At 34.7% G+C, this 19,823-nt stretch overlaps 3 protein-coding genes across 4 annotated transcripts in view; 2 read left to right on the top strand and 1 right to left on the bottom strand.

Moving 5' to 3' along the window:
• LOC123673800 (dynein axonemal heavy chain 8-like) overlaps nt 1-3,161 on the top strand; it is an 80,857-nt gene extending 77,696 nt beyond the window's left edge. Inside the window, exons 64-67 of the mRNA XM_045608481.1 lie at nt 822-1,321; nt 2,392-2,513; nt 2,760-2,921; nt 2,980-3,161. Coding sequence (XP_045464437.1) covers nt 822-1,321; nt 2,392-2,513; nt 2,760-2,921; nt 2,980-3,105 — 910 coding nt within the window. The 3' untranslated portion in view covers nt 3,106-3,161. The remainder of the gene's footprint in view (nt 1-821; nt 1,322-2,391; nt 2,514-2,759; nt 2,922-2,979) is intronic.
• Nucleotides 3,162-6,469: 3,308 nt separating this feature from the next.
• On the top strand, nt 6,470-11,276 carry LOC123672943 (leucine-rich repeat-containing G-protein coupled receptor 5-like). Its single transcript, XM_045607310.1, has 3 exons — nt 6,470-6,615; nt 9,714-10,317; nt 10,996-11,276. Exons 2-3 carry the CDS (start codon nt 9,714-9,716, stop codon nt 11,226-11,228), a joined length of 837 nt encoding a protein of 278 aa, XP_045463266.1. The 5' UTR covers nt 6,470-6,615; the 3' UTR covers nt 11,229-11,276.
• A 124-nt stretch (nt 11,277-11,400) lies between these two features.
• On the bottom strand, nt 11,401-18,172 carry LOC123672942 (caspase-3-like). Of its 2 annotated transcripts, XM_045607309.1 has the most exons (6): nt 18,004-18,148; nt 17,886-17,934; nt 15,675-15,904; nt 13,285-13,554; nt 12,651-12,725; nt 11,401-11,923 (listed from the first exon to the last, which is right to left on the bottom strand). In XM_045607309.1, exons 1-6 carry the CDS (start codon nt 18,053-18,055, stop codon nt 11,691-11,693), a joined length of 909 nt encoding a protein of 302 aa, XP_045463265.1. In that variant the 5' UTR covers nt 18,056-18,148; the 3' UTR covers nt 11,401-11,690. The 2 variants fall into 2 exon arrangements, with proteins under 2 accessions (XP_045463265.1, XP_045463264.1); XM_045607308.1 differs by having other exon boundaries at nt 17,886-18,172.
• Between the last annotated feature and the right edge of the window lie 1,651 nt (nt 18,173-19,823).

The raw sequence follows: 19,823 nt of genomic DNA, 5'->3' as shown, positions 1-19,823 counted from the left end.
AACTGATCCTCATTATTGTCTTTCGTATTATACCAGATTACTCTTGCATACGTAATGCTTGGTATTTGCACTATTTTTATTATCTCCAGCTTGTTTTCTAAGGAAAGTTTACTTTTAGGTTTGACAAGCGGGTACAGTCTCCCGTGCAGTTGCCCTGCCTTTTTTTTCTGTTTTCTTCTATTTGTTTGTTAAAGTTCATTTTTTCATCTAGTATTACTCCCAGGTATTTTGCTTTCTTTTTCCATTATATCGTCTGATTTTCTATTTTGACGTTTCCTGCTTTCTCCATTTCTTGAAGTATTCCATCAGTTTATCTAAGTTTATCTTTAGCTGTCTAGTAATTGTTTTTCCCATTCGACTGTGATAGTATATGACAGTGTCATCTGCAAACTGGTCTATGTTGCATCTATTCATTTTTGGTATGTCTGCCATGTACGAGTATAAGTTGAACAGCAGCGGTGCTATTACCGATCCTTGGGGAACTCCGGGAATTCCTCTGATCGTCGACCTGGTACTATTGATATTCTTTTTACTTTAGTTAATAAAGTGATTAGTTTATATAATTTGTCGTGTTCTCGGAATATTGACTGCGATTTGTTTGGCTCTTTTGTATGAACGGAGACCTAATAAAATATAAGTCTGAAGTTAAATATTTAAGGAAGAACCTCGATCGAAAACTTCTACGTAATGAAAATTATACGAGTATCACTGCTAGTAATGCGTTCAACTGATTTCTACTTGATTTCCAAAACAAAACAGCTGGATCTGAAACATAAAGAAAATTCCAAGTCTATATCGACTGAAATTTATCAAATTTTCAGCTACCAAACAAACGCAACATCCGATATGCTCTCTCAAATGTTGTCCATTCAACCCAAAGAAGCTGGAGTTTCCGGTGGTGAAACCAGAGAAGCGGCCGTTTACAGACAGTCGCAAGAAATGTTAAAGAAGCTACCCCCACCTTACGATCCATTCGAAGTTAAAGACAGAATTAAAGCCATGGGTCACCTGAATCCTCTGAACATATTCCTCCACCAAGAGATAGACAGAATGCAGAAGGTGTTGATAAACATCACCCAAACATTGCAGGATTTACTACTGGCCATAGACGGCATAATAATCATGAATGATATCTTGCAAGACGCTCTGGATAAAATCAACGATGCTTTGGTTCCCAACATCTGGAAGAGGGGATCTTGGGCAGCAGCTACCTTAGGATTCTGGTTCACCGAATTGATAGAAAGAAACAATCAGTTCAACGACTGGTGTTTCAAGGGGAGACCTCCCTCCTTCTGGATAGCTGGGTTCTTCAATCCTCAAGGTAAATCTGTGAATGTCTCAATCCTAATATCTCAATTAAGGCTAGTTTATAAAGGGTGTTTTTTTTTAGAGCTATAGAACTTTGAATTGCAATAAAACAACGATGGATTATTCGATTGACATCTTGTGGCATTACATTTTAAATATTATTTCTGGCATATGACCGCCACGACTGGCTCGGATGAAGTCCAATCTGGACGTCCAATGTTCGATGACTTTTTCCAACATTTGTGGCCGTATATCGGCAATAACACGGCGAATGTTGTCTTCCAAATGGTCAAGGGTTTGTGGCTTATCCGCATAGACCAATGACTTACATAGCCCCACAGAAAGTAGTCTAGCGGTGTTAAATCACTAGATCTTGGAGGCCAATTCACAGGTCCAAAACGTGAAATTAGGCGGTCACCAAACGTGTCTTTCAATAAATCGATTGTGGCACGAGCTGTGTGACATATTGCGCCGTCTTGTTGGAACCACAGCTCCCGGACATCATGGTTGTTCAATTCAGGAATGAAAAAGTTAGTAATCATGGCTCTATACCGATCACCATTGACTGTAACGTTCTGGCCATCATCGTTTTTGAAGAAGTACGGACCAATAATTCCACCAGCACATAAAGCGCACCAAACAGTCAGTTTTTCTAGATGTAACGGTGTTTCGACATACACTTGAGGATTAGCTTCACTCCAAATGCGGCAGTTTTGTTTGTTGACGTAGCCATTCAACCAGAAGTGCGCTTCATCGCTAATGGACGTAGTGCGCGATACGTATTCCGCACATAACCATTATTTTCGAAATAAAATTGCACTATTTGCAAGCGTTGTTCAGGCGTGAGTCTATTCATGATGAATTGCCAAACCAAACTGAGAATAAATCACTTGACAGCTGTTAAATCGGTCGCCATCTTGAACAGTAATGCCAACTTAAAGTTATATACCTCGAAAAAAAAAACACCCTATAGTAATAGTTCACCAAGACCAACTCGAATGTAGCAAAGTTTTGTATTATCTTCTGATATCCTCCCATAGAGTTTCAATATTTTTTATCAATAACAGCATAAAAATCTTTTAGGATTTTTAACTGCTATGCGTCAAGAAGTTGCAAGAGCTCATAAAGGATGGGCTTTGGATCAAGTAACATTATTCAATGACGTCACCAACAAAATGAAAGAAGATATCTCAGCATCACCTAATGTAAGTTTATTCAGCATCATTTTATTTTGTATACAGGTATTGTCATTCTTTTCTCTATTGTCATATCATTTCTCAGTTTATCAGTTCTCAATCCAATAATTTTATTTCAATTTTAAAATCATTGGGAATTTATTGCTTTATTTCAATTTTTTTGATGCTCAAATATCTCATGCTTCACTATTCAATTCCATTTTTGTATCTTTCAATGTCAAAAACTTATTTCTCAGAATTAACGTAATATTTCAGGAAGGTGTTTATGTTTATGGTCTCTTTCTCGATGGAGCTGGTTGGGATAGAAGGAATTCAAAACTGATGGAATCTATAAATAAAGTTTTGTACACCCTTTTACCAGTTGTTCACATATACGCTATAATTACGTCTCCGAAAGTATCCACACCGTTATATAAGGTGAACTGCATGCCTTTCTTGATTTCTTTGTATATCTACAAATTTTCTTGATTTTTAGGCGCCACTCTACAAGAAGGCCAACCGAACTGATTTAAACTACATCACCTCCTTGTTTTTAGTTACTGTTAAACCACCAGATCATTGGATTCTGAGAGGTGTTGCTCTGTTATGTGATATACAATAGCAGTAATATATTTGAAGGATGTTCTTGTTATATTTGGATTAAAAATTTTAACCCCACACGTTTTTTTATTGATAATTGACATCCAACACACGGTTTGTCAAACTGACATCAATATGTGTAATGGTGGATTTATGCACCGTACCTAAGAACTAAGGACTAAGAACTAAGAACTAAACCTAAGAATTCAGTGGCGTTTATGCACTCTCTTGTTAGTTCTAAGTTAAGGCATGCGCACGTGCTCGAACTACTTTCTATTTGTTTTATACTTTGATTTTTGACATTGCTATTGATTGTGAAAAAATAAAATTTAATTTTTTCAAATACACCTAATACTTTTCATCGATAAACACGAATAAAGAACATAAAATGATAGAAACTGGTACTCGTTAATATTGAAATTCTATGCGGCGCACGTGCACTTTTATATTTTACCTGAGCCCTTAGTTCTTAGTTGGCCTGCTAATATTATTTCTTAGTTCTTAGGAAACGTGCATAAACGCCCTCATTGATTTGTTAGCGTTCAATTCTTAGGTCTTAGTTCTTAGGTTTAGTCTTAGGGTGGATTTATGCACCAGTCCTAAGAACTAAGACTAAACCTAAGAACTAAGACCTAAGAATTGAACGCTAACAAATCAATGAGGGCGTTTATGCACGTTTCCTAAGAACTAAGAACTAATATTAGCAGGCCAACTAAGAACTAAGGGCTCAGGTAAAATATAGAAGTGCACGTGCGCCGCATAGAATTTCAATATTAACGAGTACCAGTTTCTATCATTTTATGTTCTTTATTCGTGTTTATCGATGAAAAGTATTAGGAGTATTTGAAAAAATTAAGTTTAATTTTTTCACAATAAATATCAACATCAAACATCAAAGTATAGAACCAATAGAAAGTAGTTCGAGCACGTGCGCATGCCTTAACTAAGAACTAACAAGAGAGTGCATAAACGCCATTGAATTCTTAGGTTTAGTCCTTAGTCCTTAGTTCTTAGGTACGGTGCATAAATCCACCATAATGGTGGATTTATGCACCGTACCTAAGAACTAGATAAAATGATAGAAACTGGTACTCGTTAATATTGCAATTCTATGCGGCGCACATGTACTTCTATATTTTACCTGAGCCCTTAGTTCTTAGTTAACAGTTGGCCTGCTAGTGTTAGTTCTTAGTTCTTAGGAAACGTGCATAAACTCCCTCATTGATTTGTTAGCGTTCAATTCTTAGTTCTAAGTTCTTAGGTTTAGTCTTAGTTCTTAGGACTGGTGCATAAATCCATCATTTGACATCGATTGTGATCATAGAATAATAATCAGAGATAGAGGGAGTGTACGCAATTTTTATGTGTCCACAACATGCTTAGACAGAGTTGTCGTATTGTGGTATATTTTCAAATGCACAGTTTTATTGAGATTTTGAATGCCTAAATAAAAGATAAGACAAATAAATACTTTAACTCATGAAATAACTTCACTTGAAATTTATAGATATCTCTAAGTTCATTTATTTTTATCTATTTTTTCCACATATTCAACAGCAATTGAAAGGAACAAAGACTCTAATGCCCCTGTTTCACCTTCAGTCTAAAATGTGGATATTCTTTATGATAGTAAAAAATTACTACTTCTTATTCATATTTCTCCATTACTGTTTTCAATATGTTGATGACTTCACCCAAAAAGAAATTGAGGAATCTTTGAATTCTTTGAAATAAGTTTTGGAATATCTTTAGAAAAACCTTCAAGATGCAGATGACCAGGATTCATGATCTTCAAAATAAGAATATCTCTTAAAATTCACACATTAGAAAACCTTTGAAGTTTTTGACTAATGCCTCTTCATATGTTGTGGAGATATTTAAAGTTGCAGAAAATTGTTTCAAAATTAAATCAAGTAACATCAAATTCTTGAAAAATTACATATGTCAAGTGCTAGACGTATTAATTCGGAAACCATTTAAAAATTGACAATTTTACAGAATTTAGACATTTAAATGGTTATTACTTCAAACTGAAGGAACAAAAAATTGGATTTCAGAATTTTAAGTTGTCGACTTAAGTTCAATGTAAATAATTCTTCGACTTTCAATAAGAGCTCTAGATGGAGAATGGGAACAATTCAATATCATTATATTATTATTCAAACGACAGTGTTTTCTAAAGCAATTATTAACTTAAAAACTTAACCTTCAACCAGACAAAATGTGATTTAATGTTTTCGAACAATTTTTCAATGTTTGTATAATTAAAGAGAATAACAAATTATATTATCTCAAAAAGATAACCGCAAATATCTCCAAGCTGGATAATTAAAATATTCAAATCCATGACTGTAAGATAAATATTTTAAAAGCTATTGATTTTTCTCATTTCAAGAAGTATGCCTGAATTCCTCCAGTAGCGTCACCATCTAGAATTCAGTATTGAGTTTTGATGAATTTGAGTTGTCCAAGTTCATGATCCTCTTATAAACACCTTGTACATTTTTGGCCCAACCGCAAACAGTCTTAAGATACTATGTATTTGCGGAATCGAAAAAGAAAAAATGTTTTTTGGAAAAAGCTCTTTCTGCGGTAATATTAAAAAAAATGTGAGTCCTCATCGCCACCATTTTTTTCATAAGAATCCCAATAACTCATGAACCGTTCAGTTTTTCCCAAGGTATGGCATATTATTATTACATATAAATGAAGGCTGAGGACTAAGTCCTATGTAAGCCTAAAAACTAAAGAAATCAATAAGCTGACTGAATGCGTGCAGAGAAAATAAAACACACCGAAAAACACATGCCGAAATTGCCATCAAAAAAGCTATCTAATGATGCAATAATATACTGGTTGTGTCATTTGAAATAAGGAAGTAGTAGTCTGTTTCCAGTATAACCGGAAGTTGTACAGATTTGAAAATATTTTAGGGAGAAAGATCATTGTCTCAAACCCCGAGGTGCAAATTTTCAGCTCAAAATTATGATTAGTTTTCCATAAACGTCTAATAGGCCATACCGGTGAATCACCCTTTATACTCCACTGGATAATTTCAATAGAACACACTTATCTAATTACATTATCTAGCCTTCAATACCTAAATATTTAAGCAAAGAATACTAGAGTTATAATTAAAAAACTTAAATTTTTTCAAGCTGTAAAACCTCAAACCCTATATCTCGAAAACGAAGCTTGTTAGGATTATATAAACTTATTTTCATGAGGAAAGTTGTTCTACCTAACGCCAAAGTTATTGAATTAAAATCTGGACCACCCTGTATAAAGAAGTTACTTGGAACACCCGGAGTAATAAATTCGTTCTTATGTTCTCTCAACGAATCAGTGAGTTACAAAAATCAATTCCTCACGTAGATATTCATGATAATTGTACGCCAATGTTGATTAACTGGTTATCGTTATTTTCTGGTAAATCTCAGAAGAGACTCATAGTAGACTGGAATCTCCAATTCAGTTGGTGATTCGTTGTCAGAGTATATTCTGTGATTTTCGAAGTGGACTTTTTTCTAATGTGAGTATCATTTTGTCCAGTTTATAATATTTAGTCACTAGGTTATGTTATCAAAAGATTTTTTTTCATCTAGTGTAAGATCCATTAAGAATAGTGCGATATTGTCTTCGCTATATTGTTTAGAAACCGGACAAATTCTTATAATTACAAGGAAAACCTTGAATAGTTGTTGATTCAAGTATATATTTGAATCTTCATTTTATCGTGAATAGGAATAATCCACTGACTTCATATTTATAAACTTATTTTATATATTAAAAAAAAAAGTCAAGACTATAGATGATATTCCTGGGTATGTTGAAGAAGAGATAACAGCCTATCATAAATTCAAAAAGTTAAAAACTCCTGTAGATTAAGATAAATTATCTTGTTCCCGTAAACTATGTAAAGAATTGCTTTATTTGTTCTCTTTTCAATCGGTGAACCTGAAGATGATCTCTCGGAGATCGAAGCATGTAACCATTTCATAAAACATTTGAAGTGTGAAAACAGGGATGCCGCCAGGACCGGCAAACCGGACATTTTGCCGGGCCGCCAAATTTCATGGGGGCAGTCGATTAACAAAACAAGACATATTTTTTGACACAAAAATATTTTCTTAATGAAAATACCACTGTTTGTTGTGAAGTAATAAAATTTCCTCGAGCCATTTTTTTAAAATCGAATGGGTGCTCTCAGTTTTAGTTATAAAATTACAAGGTACTATATGCTATAAACTTATAGAGAATAGTACTATTTGACAATGCAAGACCTTTTTTGATGAAATCGACAAACAATTTGACAAGGTGAGTTTAATTTAAAAAATATGATTTCATATGGAATTGAACTACATATGTCTGATTAACAGATGCTCCTTCAAAGAAAATTCAGATCCATTTTGCCGCAGCGTCAAAATATTTGGCGGTGGCCCTATTTACATAGAGGTTTTTTTCTCTTTTTACATAGCTTATATTTCACTTCTCGAAAATAATATTGTTGATAATCTAAAAAAACTTCTGGTCATAAGTTGCGGTAAATCATAAATGAATTAATGTACCCAGATCGGTGACTCATGATAATATCGAAACCACTGGCGATTAGAATGTTGCAGATGCATTCGATAGAATCTTCGCAAATATTTTCGAGAATCCCCTCAAGCCGGTTATCAGAAGAACCGATGTTGAGCATATGAGGAAGTCCACACTTGTTCACCTTGATTACAGTAGTGGAGACGAAATCCGAAATAAAATACATGAGTTGAAAATAAATAAAGTTCTAGGAGTTGATACTTCCAATATTCATTAGTTTTTGCTCCGTTTCACTTATCTCTGGAATCATCATTCACTTATCTCTCCAATCATCATTCACTTATCTCAGCCAATCATTGCATACTGATGTTTTCCCTAGAATAGAGAGTGAAAACTGAAAATCTAAGTATCGACCTAACACTATTCTGAATGAGTTTGGGAACCTGTCCAAGTCTATTGGAACTGACCACTCCAATCGACAGTTAGCACCAAAGAGCATGGTATTTTCAGGAGAGATCAGTTCTCACTTATCTATGCCTAATTATATAACGAGAGTTCATTGAAATTCGTGGTCAAGAGTGTTGTGGGGAATAAGAATTGATTTTCTGTGAGTACAAGTAGCGCTCTGCTTGTACCATATATAGTTTCCAGATTCGAAGAATGTTAAAAATGCTCGAACAAATGTTAGTGATATGGTGCAAGCTAAGCGCTACTTGTCATAACTGTGCGATAGATTTAAATTATTCATTATAAAAGATACATATTTGTCCGATTATAGGGTTAAATCTGGAGTGCCTCAAGGTTCTGATTTGGGACCACTCTTTTTGATTTTATATTTCAATGATATCTACAGATGTTTCGTCCACGTATACTTCGGCATCGGAATGTATTTTGCAACGATTCAGATGAAAGTTTTTCGATGATTTGGACAGATTTTACAAATTCTGTTCCCTCCACTACTTGTCCTTGAAATTTCAATGTTAACAAGTTCAAACACATAATATTGAATAAAAATATCAATATTGTAAGCACTTATTTACCTCTGAATGGTTTGATTGGTTGAATGGTAAAGGACCTGGACGTGAAGCTGGATATGTCTTGAGTCTTGACCACTTTCTAACATGAGGTCGAGCATTGTCATGCTGTAAAATTGTTGTATTGCGGCCATTTGTCTTTCAATAATCTGCTCAAACGCATTAATTGCATTCAATAACGATCACCTGTGATTGTATCAGTCGGTTTCAACAACTCATAATGCTCCACGCCAAGCTGATCCCACCTTATACTCAGCATGACCTTGGAACCGTGAATATTCGGTTTGACCGTTGACGTGGAAGCATGGCCGGGATATGCCCATAATTTTTTGCGCTTGGGATCCTCAAAGGAACCCTTTTCTCGTCTCCAATCACAATGCCATGCAAAAATCCCTTCCGTTTTTGCCTTGCAAGAAGCTGTTCACAAGCAAACAAACGCCGTTCAACATCTCTCGGCTTCAACTCGTACAGCACCCAATTTCCTTGTTTCTGAATCATTCCCATGACTTTTAGGCGTTTTGAAATGGCTTCTTGCGTTACGTCCAAGGATCCTGCCAATTCTTGTTGCGTTTGACACGAGTCTTGATCAAGTAATGCCTCCAATTCTGCTCTTCGAAAACATCCTCTCTTGCTGGTCTTCAACGTCAAAATCACCGTTCTTGAACCACTCTCGGCACGTTCTTTCTCTAATAGCGGCCCCAGAACAGGTATTTGATGAGCCTCAGCCGCAGATTTATTCATATTGAAGCAGAAAATCAAAACCCCCCCCGCAAATGACGAGTGATTGGCTCGTAAGCTGACATGTTTATTCGAGAAAAGATTTATGATGCAGACACAAATCGATTAATATTTCAATAGCGTTATGTTTACAAAGACCTTGCTTATTGTATGACATTTACGATCTATTTATATATTTATTTCGACTACCACTTACCTCTACAGCCATTCATTGCAAAACGACGGAAGCAAAGGTGTATACCTAATAATTGAATCAATTTATGTTTTTTCGAAGAATATAGAAGAAATAATTCATGTTAACTTTTAGTTTCCGTTTCAGATGAGGGCAATATTAGTTTTAGCTGTAGTCGTCGCAGTTTGTGGAGATCCATTCGATGACGACACTTACCATATATACATACATAGTACTAAGGGAAATATAACTAAAGAGAAACTGACAACAAAGAAAGATGTAGGTGTTCTAGACATATCCTTCGCAACGATTGAGGGTATAGAGCCTTCTTCATTTTGTGCTCTTCCCAATCTGAAAACCCTCTACATAAATGGAAATTCCAAGTTCCCTAGAGTTACAAAAGAGCTCTTTCAATGCAATCCCAAACTTTCGTATGTGACTTTTGTAGCATATGAAGACGCTCATCAACAGATGGATAGAAATGCTTTCACCGATTTGAAACAGCTCAATTTGTTGAGGATCAATGGAGTTATCTTCAAAAGAATTGGAAAAGACATGTTTACAGGTCTAGATTTGGAAATACTAAATCTGGTTAGTTGTAATATCGAAGAAATAGATGCAGATGCCTTTTCTACATTGACCAATTTAAAAGAATTACACCTGGGACACAATCAGCTAAAAAATTTCAAACCAGGAACGTACCAGAATTTGCCGAAACTGACCGAGTTACAACTAAACAAGAATTTAATAGGTAAGTGCAATTAAAAATACCCAAAAACAAAAATCAAGTCAGCGTCGACCTATATAAATCAAAAATATGATATCTAATGATAAGAAGTCTGTACTATAATTTCTCCAATTTTCTACTGTTGTTCATTTGGTAGGAGTTTTCTCCCTTCTGAATGTCATTTTTTTTTTCTATCTGATTCTTTAAAAGAGGTACATCCTCTTGTCTGTTTTTCTATTGTCTTCTTCATTCCTCTTCCTCTTCATTACTGATTTCTCAAAAGAAATCAGTAATTAATCAATGTTTAGGCAAATGGTGCAACTGGCCATAAGGCTAAAAGATTAGCAGAACTATAATTGCGCTTTACTTTGCCCCCCACTTGTAGGTTTCTTCGTTCTGTATATATTTTATGAGTCAGTCGATATACCTTGTAAAAGTTGTAAATATAGTCTTTAGTTAAAACTCGTATTCGTTTATTTTCCTAACAGAGTTATCTTATAAATAATATAGTATTGGCTTCCACCAATTTTATCAACAACATATTGTTTTCATTTTAAGTGATAAGATAGGGAATATTCCACATACAAAAAATTGTCATGTTACATTCAACAAGTTGAGAGTTAATAGGAGGAGGCAAAGACTTTTGACGATGTTTATATATTCTTCAAGCGAACATTATCTTTTGATCATTTTTTTTTTCAGGTGCAATAAACTGGGAAGAATGGAACACTCTCCCATCCCTGAAAAGTATTGATTTTGCGGATAATCCTCTCACAGTAGTTGATGTCTCCAAAATTAAAAATTATTTCCCGAAAATCCATTCATGCAACTTAGGAGATGCCTTCAATAAGAGTCGAAAAGCTGAAATCATAGAAGAGAGCAAAAAACTAAATGTTTCTATTAAATTCATTGATTATTACAGGTCGTATGTATAGATTTATATTGAAAATATCATTCGTAAAAAAAAGCTCGCAAAGATTTGATATTAAGTTTTTTACTTTCTACTTCGTTTCCTCTTCCTGCAACATCATTGTATCTCGAGTTGTTAAAAAAATGCAAAATGTTCCACAACATTCCAAAATAACATACAAAATAAAATGAAAAAAACAAGGACAAGGAAGGACTTTATTCTTTCTCTTCAAAGAAATGAAAATCATTGCTTTTTGATAGAATTATATCCAACTGACAATTCAAATTTTTTCAATGAATTGGTACAATGATACCTTATATATAATATGTACGTTAAACAATAATTAAGATTTTGTGGACAAGAGAGTCATTACATCAATATTAAATTTTTCACTATATTCCTAGTGAATTTGGTATTGACTTCTGAATAGCATAAATTTCCATGATTATCAGAGTGAATTTCTATTCGAAACTTCTGATTAACATGTTTATTTTCTTGAATGGAATTTAAGAAATTTAGTTAAATTGCTGACAAAACTCATGCATTGTTTATTATCATTCTTCTGTGTATCTGAAGAGACCGATGAAAAACCAATTGATAATTTTCTATTAGCTCTACATATTATACTTAAAAAATCTTCCGTTACATCCTCATTTAATGCCTCATTCAGATATTTGAGATAGTGAGATCCCCACTGGCCATTTCTGTAAGCATAGTATCCTGAAAAAAAAAGTGATTAGTTTTTCATATTTGTTCCTTTCATTTAAATCCATAGAGAATTAATGAGTTAAATATATCTGGCCATGCATGTAGTGGAAAAATAAACTGTACGCCTGGTCTAGCTCACATTCCTATCATTCAATAAAAGATATTATGTATATATTCAACAGAAAAAATAAATTCATGAAAACTCGTTTAGTATTAACCTATGTTCTTAGAGTCTAGAACAATATAAAATCAGAAAAAAATAAGATTTGAGAGTGCAAGGCCTGCTCTAGCGTTTCTGCAGCACTGGCAAAAATACAAGTCTGCGAATTGGAAAAATCCACACCTTTTTCATAAAAAGTATTTTAGCGTAAGAAAAATGTAACAAATGTAATTATTTTTTATTGATTCAAATTTAAATAGAAAATATGATTTAGGAAACGGAGAATGTATGTAATACACAAATAAACTGAATTACACTCCTTTCGTAAAAGTAAAAAAAAAACCTTCTGTTCAGACTTTTTACGAAATGTCAAACTGATATCTAACATGGAGTTACAGCAGTAAAGAGGCTTGATTTATGTTTTCACAATTTTCATTAATTATTATTATTACTCTCTTCAAAATTAGAAAAAAATCTTGTATGGAATATGTCACAAAATGAAATTAGACCTTTCGCAACTGGATGCATAAATTCTCAACCTGAATTGAAAAGAATTTTAGGGTACCTATAAGTACTCACCTTCAATTGTGGAATAAAGAAGCAAAAAGTCTGGTGGTAAGTCGTGACCCAAAAGTAAATATTTCAGTTGACGACCTGAAAGAATAAAATTTTATCATCGATGTATCTAATGTTCATCGAACAAAATATAATGAAATTTTCTAGGAATGTCTTAATTTGAAGAGGTGTTTCGTCCCAGGATCCCTGATCTCAGGGATCACTCAGTGATCCCTTCCAAATACCCCCACCATCCCCAAGTGTTTCCGATCTCCCGAGAGATGCGCAGTCCACGACGCCATCTCTCGGGCAAGTAAAGAGTCACTACATTAGGTTCGTAAAAATATTGAAGCCAGAAAAAACTCGCTTGTGAAATGGTTCATTGAAATTTCGACATAAATTAAACAGGAAACAGTGAAGACATATGGTAAAATAATATGACGAAATGGAAATTACCAAAACGATTAAACATTTCAGCTGTGGCTGGGGCTCATCGAATGCTCTCAAATACCTATGCTGAGGCCACTAGTAGTGAAAGAATAATTTTGATTATCGGGAAGATAATTCCTTTCGTCTTGTTGAGGAACAGCCTGATCTCTAGATCGCTATAGATCTATATTTCCCTTTGCTAACCGAGTGATGAAAATTAGTTACTCACCATCAGTACTATCCTCTTGCGGAGAGTCAAACTCCAATGATGAATTAGAACAACATGAAAGCTCAATTCCTCTATCTGTATTTTCCCCCCTGCAAGGGCCCAATAAAAATATTTTCGGTTTTCCCTGTAATGTCTCTACCTTCCCAAAAGGCTCATAGAAAACATCATGTGGACAATAAATTTTATCTTTGGCAACTATGAAGCCTGATCCTCCATGGGACGATATTGCCACAACTAAGCTGGCATATTTTTCAAATTTTTGTTTTGTTACTGCAAATAAATATAGTCATTGAGATCTCTAATATAATTCCTACTTAGATTGTTGACTTTATACAATTATAATCTAAAATTTTGAAGTTGAAATTTTCAGTTCTTAGGTGTAGGTACAACTTTGCTTCTGTTTTTGGCTGTAGCGGTAAGTGGTAGTCGAAAAAAATAGATCGTAGAGATCATAGAATAAGCTTAGGTATTCGTAAACATAACGCCATTGAAATATTATTCAATTTGTGTCTGCCATATAGAGTTATTCTTGATTGAACTTGCAGCTTATGAGCCAAATTCTCCTCATTTGAGGGAGTTTTCAATTGTCTGCTTTAATATGAAGAAATCTGCGGCTGAGGCTCGTCGGATGCTCTCAAATACCTATGGTGAGGCCGCTATCAGTGAAAGAACGTGCCGAGAGTGGTTTCAACGCTTCAAGAACGGTGATTTTGACGTCGAAGAGAAGCATGGCGGTGGAAGAGAGAAGGTTTTCGAAGAAGTGGAATTGGAGGCATTACTTCATCAAGACTCATTTCAAACGCAACAAGAATTGGCAATATCATTGTGAGTGATGCAACACGCCATTTCAAAACGCCTGGGGAAAGAAAGTCATGAGAAAGATTCAGAAACAAGGAAATTGGCTTCCGTACGAGTTGAAGCCGAGAGATGTTGAACGGCGTTTGTTTGCTTGTGAACAGCTGCTAGCAAGGCAAAGACGGAAGGGATTTCTGATTCGCATATTGACTGGAGACGACAAATGGGTTCGTTACGATTATCCCAAGCACAAAAAATCATGGGGATATTCCGGCTATGCCTCCAAGTCGACGGCCAAACCGAATATTCACGGATCCAAGGTCATGCTCGATATTTGGTGTGACCAGCTCGGCGTGGTATATTATGAGTTGTTAAAACTGACTGCAACAATCACAGGCGATCGTTATCGAATTAATCTATTAATCAATTCATCTATTTGAGCCGAATATTGAAAGATAAACGGTCGCAATACAACGAGATACATGATAAAGTGATTTTACAGTATGGCAAAGCTCGGCCCCATATTGCGAAAGTGGTCAAGACATACTTGGATACGTTGAAATGGGAAGCCTGTCCCACCCGACGTTTTCACCAGACGTTGCTCCCACAGATTATGACTTGTTTCAATCAATGGCACACGGCCTGGCTGATCAGCACTTCTGGTCTTATGAAGAAGTAAAAAATTGGATCGATTCGTGGATCGCTTCAAAATATGACCAGTTTTTTCAACGCGGGATTCGTACGCTGCCCGAAAGATGGCAGAAAGTAGTGGCCAGCGATGGACAATACTTTGAATCATAAATGTAGAACCAGTTTTTCATAATGAAGCCTCGAATTAGGTGAAAAAATGGCGGAAGCAAAGTTGTATGCCTATGTAAAAAGATTCTTTGTTTCAACAATGGAAGAACCAGTAATAATCCAAAATAATATCAATACAAAATCAGGAATCGCAGTAAAACTTTAAACTCTGGCGGTGTTGTATCATGGTATAAGGAAAGGATAGTAAGCCAACCGCCGTTTGACGGCAAGGAAATAGTCACCAGGGGTCGCTACTGTAGTTGGATTTGGATTTGGAGAAGTAACTCGATGAAAGATATGAGCTATAGATGGCGCAGAAATAATACGATAATTCATTCAGTGGCGTGGTTGAAAAGGGGTCGCATGACATTGCCAACAATTTTATGTCATTATTAAGTTATCACAAATACACGCCACTGGCGTAAATGCTTATTACAGAGCAGAAAAAATATCAAAATATAGAAATCTTCTGACCACTTGTATTTCAAATATTTTAGTTCTTCAAAATAACACCAATTTTTTCAGAGGGCTCCACTTTACGGACCAAATTTTGACAGTAAAATTCGAGTTAAACGTGAGTACAACTAGATGGCACTCAACATCAACAAAATCGAAAAAAGCACTACACTGGCTTACTATCCTTTCCTTATACTATGGTTGTATCTACAGTCCCAGTTTGAATCTATTGAGCATGGCCCACTTATGTTCCTGATTCAAATATATCTGTACAGTGTACAGTTTATACTTGCATTAAGCTTAGAACTTCTCCTGAATTATAGTTATCAGAAGTTATTCACCTTCATTAATTATTTCTTCGATTTGTTCCTTCGTCCTATCCTTGTATTTTCTGATTTTGAATTTCAATCTTGAAAACATCTCATTCAATAACTTTATATCTAATTCGGAATCCCTTTCTTCATAACCTTCAAGATCAAATTCGGAATGTGCAAATATCAGTAATAACCCCTTGTGACGATAGTCCATTGAATAATATGGGTAGTTGCTAGTTTGAGATTCATTGGAGGACCTGTGAAGTTAAAAATTTGAAATGAAAAAAAAAGTTTTAACAAAGAATAGTGATTCATGTGAGTTCTCCCAATATTTTTATAATGAAAAGTTAAGTCAGGTTAGGAATCAAACCTGCAATTCGAAAACATAATTATTATAGAGATAGCGAGGAGACTTTGTTTTAATTTTATTTTGTTGACCATGGTGAATCCCCATCCAGTCATCATTAAAATTTTTTCTACAGGGTGTCCCGTAAAAACCACGTCAAACCGAGGGAGAATGTAGATCAAAGGATAACCCACCTGCTATGACAAAATTCCCATTATAAAAGTCTTACCGTTTTCGAGATATTTTTTTTTTTTTTGAAAATAATGAATTTTTGCCACTTTCAATAGTTTTGCCCTTACGGTTGGTACAATTTTACATCTTTCTGGTTAATTTTTTCAGTAAAATATTGCTGAAGAATGATTTTAACGTTTACATTGAATTCATCCTCCGAAAATTTTAAAGGGGGGCTATGAGAAATATTTTTATTGGAAATTTTGGTAGTGGATTATTTTGTTCATGAAGTTTAGCCCATCGTAGTGGAAAAAAATGTACCGAGCTACTGCTGCACATTACACCAATAAATTGTCTATTTCATAGTGATTTCAAAGAGGTATCACACAAGTCATTTGTTATTCAAAGAAAAAAGATATGGCTGTTTTTATACAAATGGGTACGTTTCTGACAAAATCAAGTTTGTCAATTCTATTAAGAAATCTTCGATGTTGCATTACTTAGTGAACAATGGCAATTGTTTACGTGCGAGAATATTAAACTTCATGAACAAAATAATCCACTACCAAAATTTCCAATAAAAATATTTCTCATAGCCCCCCTTTAAAATGTTCGGAGGATGTTTTTAATGTAAACGTTAAAATCATTCTTCAGCAATATTTTACTGAAAAAATTAACCAGAAAGATGTAAAATTGTACCAACCGTAAGGGCAAAACTATTGAAAGGGGCAAAAATTCATTATTTTCAACAAAAAAAAATATCTCGAAAACGGTAAGACTTTTATAATGGGAATTTTGTCATAGCAGGTGGGTTATCCTTTGATCTACCTTCTCCCTTGGTTTGACGTGGTCTTTACGGGACACCCTGTATAACCTCTATCAAATTCATTTACCATCATCAGACATACACATCCATGACCTAGCCAGGATTCGAATCCGGTACCTTCGGTGCCACAGCCGACTGTCAATCCACTGCGCTACCGAGGTAGTCACCAGGGGATTTCAAGCATTGTAAATAATCCGGGGAGATCCCGACACACTTAGCCTGATATGTTTTTGCACAGATGCCTGAGCATATGACGCTCGGCTATTCACGACGATCGAATGATTCACCGCAATGTCCACAGGTAGACATCGCGAATAATTTCAACGTGCTTGATTATATCCCAGTAATAAATATTAACGCAACAGGTACCTCACAAGTAAGTCTATAAGTGACGAAAATTTCAATCGATTCGGAAGCAAACCACTAGATGAAATTTGTTCGAAAATGAGGAGCGCGTCTATTTTATCGGTTATCACTAACATATATGAAAGTCCCATCCCACTTTTTGATAAGGAATCTCTCCCTGAATTTTTTCACAACTATTCATATGCACTCTGTATAATATCTGTTAAAGAATTTTACCGCGGTATTGGAGATCCGAATTCAATGTTTTTAGCTATTTTAGTTCGCAAGTTATCATACAGATACATATCCGGACGGATATTCTTGAAATTGACCACGATTTTGTTATCAGTGAGTTGAACCTCATCGTTTGAGACTATTCCTAGTCTGAAATTGGAAAATCACAGATATTATTGTTACTCCAATGTTTTGGGGCGAGCGCTCAACGATATGTAGGTAACTCTAAACAGAATAAGGACTTGTAGGTGGAGAACTGAATAACAATCCGAAACATTAAATAAATAATAGGTTATAATGGATCCAGTCAACTCACCTTCGATCCTCATCAATTTCACTAATTTCCAAACTAAACGATGGATTATCTTGAATAACATGTATATCATTATAATTCTCTACTTGTTTTTTTGAGAAACAGTTTGATAGACAGTTACCTTCGATATGGTCTGAAGTATTAAATGGGATTTCAGAGCGGTTTTTGTCCATATCGATTTCACTTTTATGTGCGTCCTTATAATATTCGAATAATAATGAGCTTGAAAATCCCCTCAACTATCAGGCAGATGAAAATGAAATGACTCATCTTATCGAATCCACTGCACTAATATACTTATTATGACGCAAGCGTGGTAGAATGCTACTTAGTGAAGTTGCTGGAATTATTCTAAATTCTGTGAAATTATGAACTTCAACAGTTTAGTTATCCGTCAAAATCTCTATCAGTTCCTTGTTTTAATTGACACCATGGGTTCTTCAATTCTTTTTATAGCACAAAAGAAATATATTCATATCGAATATTATGATGAAGTGTCTCAACACTTGAATATTTCTGCCAAAATTCAAGAATAAAACTATTGAGCATACGGCTTTGTGGCAAAAAATGGAATAGGTACAGTATAATCATTGAAATAATTAAACATTATATTTAACAATGTATTTCTCGAAAAATGTTCTACAATCAAATCTGCATTGAATGCAAATAATTCCAAAGATTGAAGATGAAGAAACTCAGATGACAGAGAAAAAGCGAATAAGTACTATCGAAAGATCAATTGCTCTCTTTTTCATGATATCTCAGTTGATATAGGTACTTTGGTTTTGCAATACATCTTATGAAATATTTGTTTGAATATTAGTATGGATGTGCAACAGATGACGAATAGATTTAAAGTCATTACATTTTTTATTTGATCTTCTGCGCATTAATCTAAAATCAAAATAAGCCGGTTGTCCTCAGTTCGAAAATTAGGAGAGAAAATTTCATCGATTCTTCACTCTCAAGTCCTTTTTTCCATCGTAGATGCAATCAGAAAGCCCCCCATCTAGTTTAAAATTTATGTCTGACAATTTGCACAATGAGTAAAGAAATTTCCTTCCAGACTAATTCAATATTAAATGCAGAAATAATCGAATTCTGCATTAACCTCAAAACCGGAAAATCTACAGAATTTCCTCAATATTCTGAGTGTTTGGCAATTACGTTAAATCCTCTCGGTACATTGCAGCAGATAGCCGTCGCAGTTGAAGTCAGGCAACTCGAACTTCCGCTATCAATAGATGTTCTAGGAATCTATCACAGCTATTTGCATAAAATCTTGTCCATACATCGATTGCTACATTCATTCACATTGACGTAGCAAAGATTGGAGTATTATAAAACAGATTAAATTATCAATACAAATATACTAACTGACAAAGAAACTGCAATTTCTTTGTCAGTTAGTATTGTTGCATAGAAGTAAATCTATCATGTGAGTCTCGAACCGCCTACACTCCGAACTGATTCGAGTTCAAGGTCTTCATATATCGGTGTTTTGTTTATTAATAATCAGAATCTTTTGGATAGTTCTGGAGTTACACCCATCTGGAATTCTGTTCCCCTTACAATTGAATCATAGGATCGAAATGAAATAATGAAGCGAGATGCAAAATAGTGAAATTAATACCCAATTCTTATGGTGGATTTATGCACCAGTCCTAAGAACTAAGACTAAACTTAAGAACTATGACCTAAGAATTGAACGCTAACAAATCAATGAGGGCGTTTATGCACGTTTCCTGAAAACTAACACTAACAGGCCAATTGTTAACTAAGAACTAAGGGCTCAGGTAAAATATAGAAGTGCCCGTGCGCCGCATAGAATTTCAATATTAACGCGTACCAGTTTCTATCATTTTATGTTCTTTATTCGTGTTTATCGATGAAAAGTATTAGGTGTATTTGAAAAAATTAAATTTAATTTTTTCACAATAA

Source organism: Harmonia axyridis, chromosome 2, assembly GCF_914767665.1.
Source record: "Harmonia axyridis chromosome 2, icHarAxyr1.1, whole genome shotgun sequence".
Lineage (NCBI taxonomy): Eukaryota > Metazoa > Arthropoda > Insecta > Coleoptera > Coccinellidae > Harmonia > Harmonia axyridis.
This window is presented reverse-complemented; position numbering and strand designations above follow the sequence as displayed.